This window comes from Octopus bimaculoides, chromosome 29 (genome assembly GCF_001194135.2).
Source record: "Octopus bimaculoides isolate UCB-OBI-ISO-001 chromosome 29, ASM119413v2, whole genome shotgun sequence".
Classification (NCBI taxonomy): Eukaryota; Metazoa; Mollusca; class Cephalopoda; order Octopoda; family Octopodidae; genus Octopus; species Octopus bimaculoides.
In genome coordinates, this window is record NC_069009.1 from 11,166,953 (window position 1) to 11,170,890 (window position 3,938).

Sequence of the window (3,938 nt, forward strand, 5' to 3'; positions counted from 1 at the left end):
GTGTGTGTGTGTGTGTGTGTGTGTGTGTGTGTGTGTGTGTGTGTGTGCGTGTGTATATGCGTGCGTGTGTGTGCGTGCGTGTGTGTTTTTTTTTTGTGTGTGTGTGTGTACATTGTCGACTGACATAACTGTTGACAGGCCGCTGATTTTAAATATAGTGTTATATAGTAATATGTATACAAATTAGTGGCTCCAAGTGTTTGAAGTTAAAAGAATTGTTGCTTATATAAACAGCTGCATTATCTGTTTCCCTGGGATTGGCCAAATGATGTACGCACCTCTGATAGCAACGCAATAAATTTTGAAAATTCATTACGGCGATTATACCTTTTCATATATTAACTATTATACAATGTCCTTATTAAACATTCTCATCTAATAAATCAGGTGAAATTATATAAGAAAATAAACACCGCTTACCAATGAAATAGTACTTGTTACATAAGTTTCCGGTGCAACAACTAACACAAGAAGCACCTCTGATCCATTTATTGCATGTAAAGGTATTGTTTCTCAGAGCTGCAAGACAATTTCTGTATGTGCTGCAGGATTTTTCAAACATCAGTGTAACGCCATTCGTCGTTATCTTATTTTCACATACAGGCTGTTGCAATAAATACAAAAATCATATACTACTACCACTTCTGCTGCTGCTACTACTACTACTATTACTACTGATTGCTGATGCTGATGCTGATGCTTATGATGCTGATGCTGCAAGCAACAGCCACAGCACAGGGAATATATAGTATACGAGAAAGTTGAATGAATCATTATTCTGAAAATTATCGCAAAGCAACGAATTGGATTGATACAAACTGATCAAATGCTGAAAGACAACTTTATAAGTAATGTTCTGGAGATTTACTTATATTTATCGCTTGTTAATGATGTGTGATATACGTTGGAGATACCTAACATTATCATATCAAATATCAACACGGCTATCGAAGCCCGTTGAAAATGAACACCACATCGCTTTGTCACTCATTTTCAAACGCGGAAGAAGAGAAAGGTTAAATTCCATTAAAAACCATATCATTTAACCGAAACTTGTTTGAGTATTGCAGAGTCAATCCTTCATAGAAAGCGTAGGAAATATCTTACGTGTGAACCTCAGCAACAACAGAAACAAGAGCACCGGTGACTGTCGTAAATAAGGATAATCAAATAAAGGGCTGGACTTAAACACACAGGTTTTTCAAATAAAACAGAAAACACATAAATGGATACAAAAGTTATAATATATGTTTCTCATCGACATGCATATTCCATTGCAATAAAATGAAGTTACACTATATTCGCATAAATTTGGAGAGAAAATATCCAAGATCCAGACGAATCACTGAAGACCAACAATCTTGTTAATAATTCTTTCTTGAGATGTTAGATCTTGAAGTAGGGAAACTGTAAATGATAGCGTGCAAATATTGGTTTAGAAAATTCTTTGGATAAAAATGGTGTGGGAGATTGCCCGTGTAATTCGAATCCACATACCCTGTAAACATGAGTGGTGTTCTACCACCAGACCAAAGCAATCCTTCGAATCTCTCTACTCATTTTAGAAACTTTATTCTTATCAGCGAGAATTCTATGTTGCTGACGTCATAAGAATCTATACATTTCAAGAAAGCATAAAGTAATTCTTCCTAGTAACGTTGGATTTACATCCCAATAATAATGATGGTAATAATTATTTTTGCATTTTGCTAATGAGCGACGGATGAGTGGCCAATACAAAGAACGACATAAAGTATGAGGATTCATATAGAATAGAATTATAGATATATGAACATAAGCATGCATGGTATACAATATAAAAGCGAATGGTACACGAGTTTAAAGGTGATAGTGATGTGATCCTCGGTCGAACTTCGCTAAACACTCTGGAACTTCATCGTCCTCTTCGTACCTTTACGGGCGCACTACCACTGGCTGTGAATGACAATTCTTCTGAAACATTGCTTCAGAAATTCATTAGGCTAATCTCTGTAAGATTTGCAACTTCAAGGAACAGGATCCTTGTCTATGGGTCCAATTTGAGTTTACCGAGCAAATAAAACAAAATATATGGTCTGTATAACTGTACATTTTAAAGTAAGGATATCTTACACTATCCTTATCTGCTGGCCTAACAGACTCCTTCAAGATATAATCAAGATGACCAATCCTGGATGCTCCGTGTCTGGAAAGTTACATCAGGAAAATCCAGTCGGAAAAACTATAGACCTCTGGAAATTTTTAGCAGGATTTCGACGTTCTTTGTAGCCCCTTCTTTGCATTACTCTCTCACAGCTCCACCTTGTGTATAAAGTGCAGCTGCAAATTCACCTCGATGAGATCGAGAGGTCCCTAGGAAACCTTTCTGATATCATGATAAATCGAGCCCCCTTGACACAGTGGTGTCACACAACTACTAACCTGGGAATACCACCTTCACTGTACGAATGCATTGCTTTCAGACATCACTGTGGAGCATCTGGTACCACCGATGTCCAGGACGACTGCCCAGACTTTGAAATCCGGATTTGCCGGATAACATATCCATCGTTCAAACGAATATTGTAAGATACAGAAATATATCATAAGTAGTAGGTCGTAGAACAACGGATCTTGTTTCCAAGCTGACTCCAAAACACGTATATTCACACATCACACTAATCGTTGTTCTGCTGATTCAATAATGGAAAGATCGAGAGGGTATCTGTAACTGCTTACGATTACATGGGCATCTAAAAGAATTAGCGAAATCATGGTACAAGTTACCTAGTCATATTGGTTTTGGGTGAGGGTTAAGTATATATTAAAAAGAAGAAAGTAACATTCCAGCTTACCTCATCGCCTGTACAGTTTGTCACTTCTGATTCATTGCACATCATCCTTGAACATGTTTGACACTGAAAATTCTATTGAAATAACGAGTAATCTATAAAATACAAAAAAATATCAATAGTTAGGAACCAAATATGTAATGTATAAGAATAAGAGAAAATAATCACTTTGTGGTCTAAGGCAAATGTAAAAGTGTTAAGATTGGAATCAATACATGTGAGACATTTAAAGAAAATTATTAATGAAGACTACAAAAGTATGTTACGATTTTCACTTGCAATTGTTTCAGTTTTGTCACAAATTAAAATAAGAATACTATGGAAACTAACAGATGGCCTTTTCTCTTTGTATCCATGCTCTCACAAAAAGACCGAAAATTGTGGAACAGCTCAAATAAAGGGAGCTAATTCTAAAGTGGTGATTATGCTTTTATGCATTGAACTCCTTTATGAAATTTGTGAGTGCTATTTAAATTTTATAATAACGTATAAAGATATAATCACTAATTTAATGAAGCAGTCTCTTTGTAGTGACTCGACCTATTCAAATTGTAGCCAAGACAGGAAGGCTATCTAATACTGAACGATCACAGCTGGAATGTCTATGATACACGAAGTGAGCAAAACACATTGAAACAAAACATAAAAAAACAATGTTATTGATGTTTCGCTTTCAAATATATACATGTTTATGTATGTGTGTATATATGTGTGTGTGTATCTATGGATACGTATATTTTCTTGGGAGTGTACATAACCCTAACCCAATTTAACGTGACCACCTGAAACTTTGACTGTCTGAACCGGAGTTAGTTCTGTCGGTTGCAAACATTCAGTGTGTGTCTATAGTTTGAAGACATCTTCCTTGCTTTTCTCACCAATCAAAAACGATTTTTTAAATGTCATGGAAATTCACTGTCCATATGATTTAACGCTAAAAATTGAACGTGTGTGTCAGAACGATATGTGTGTGTGCGTGTGTGTGCGCGTGTATGTATGTACGTATGTTTGTAATACCTATAAAAATACACATATATACATACACACACACACACACACACACACATATATGTATATATATATATATATATATATATATATATATAT

At 35.5% G+C, this 3,938-nt stretch overlaps 1 protein-coding gene across 1 annotated transcript in view; it reads right to left on the reverse strand.

The window, feature by feature from the left end:
- The window catches only part of LOC106871602 (leucine-rich repeat-containing G-protein coupled receptor 4-like), a 61,891-nt gene that overhangs the window by 21,594 nt on the left and 36,359 nt on the right, over nt 1-3,938 (reverse strand). Inside the window, exons 13-14 of the mRNA XM_052977856.1 lie at nt 2,835-2,926; nt 421-604 (exon numbers count right to left, since the gene is read on the reverse strand). Coding sequence (XP_052833816.1) covers nt 2,907-2,926 — 20 coding nt within the window. The 3' untranslated portion in view covers nt 421-604; nt 2,835-2,906. The remainder of the gene's footprint in view (nt 1-420; nt 605-2,834; nt 2,927-3,938) is intronic.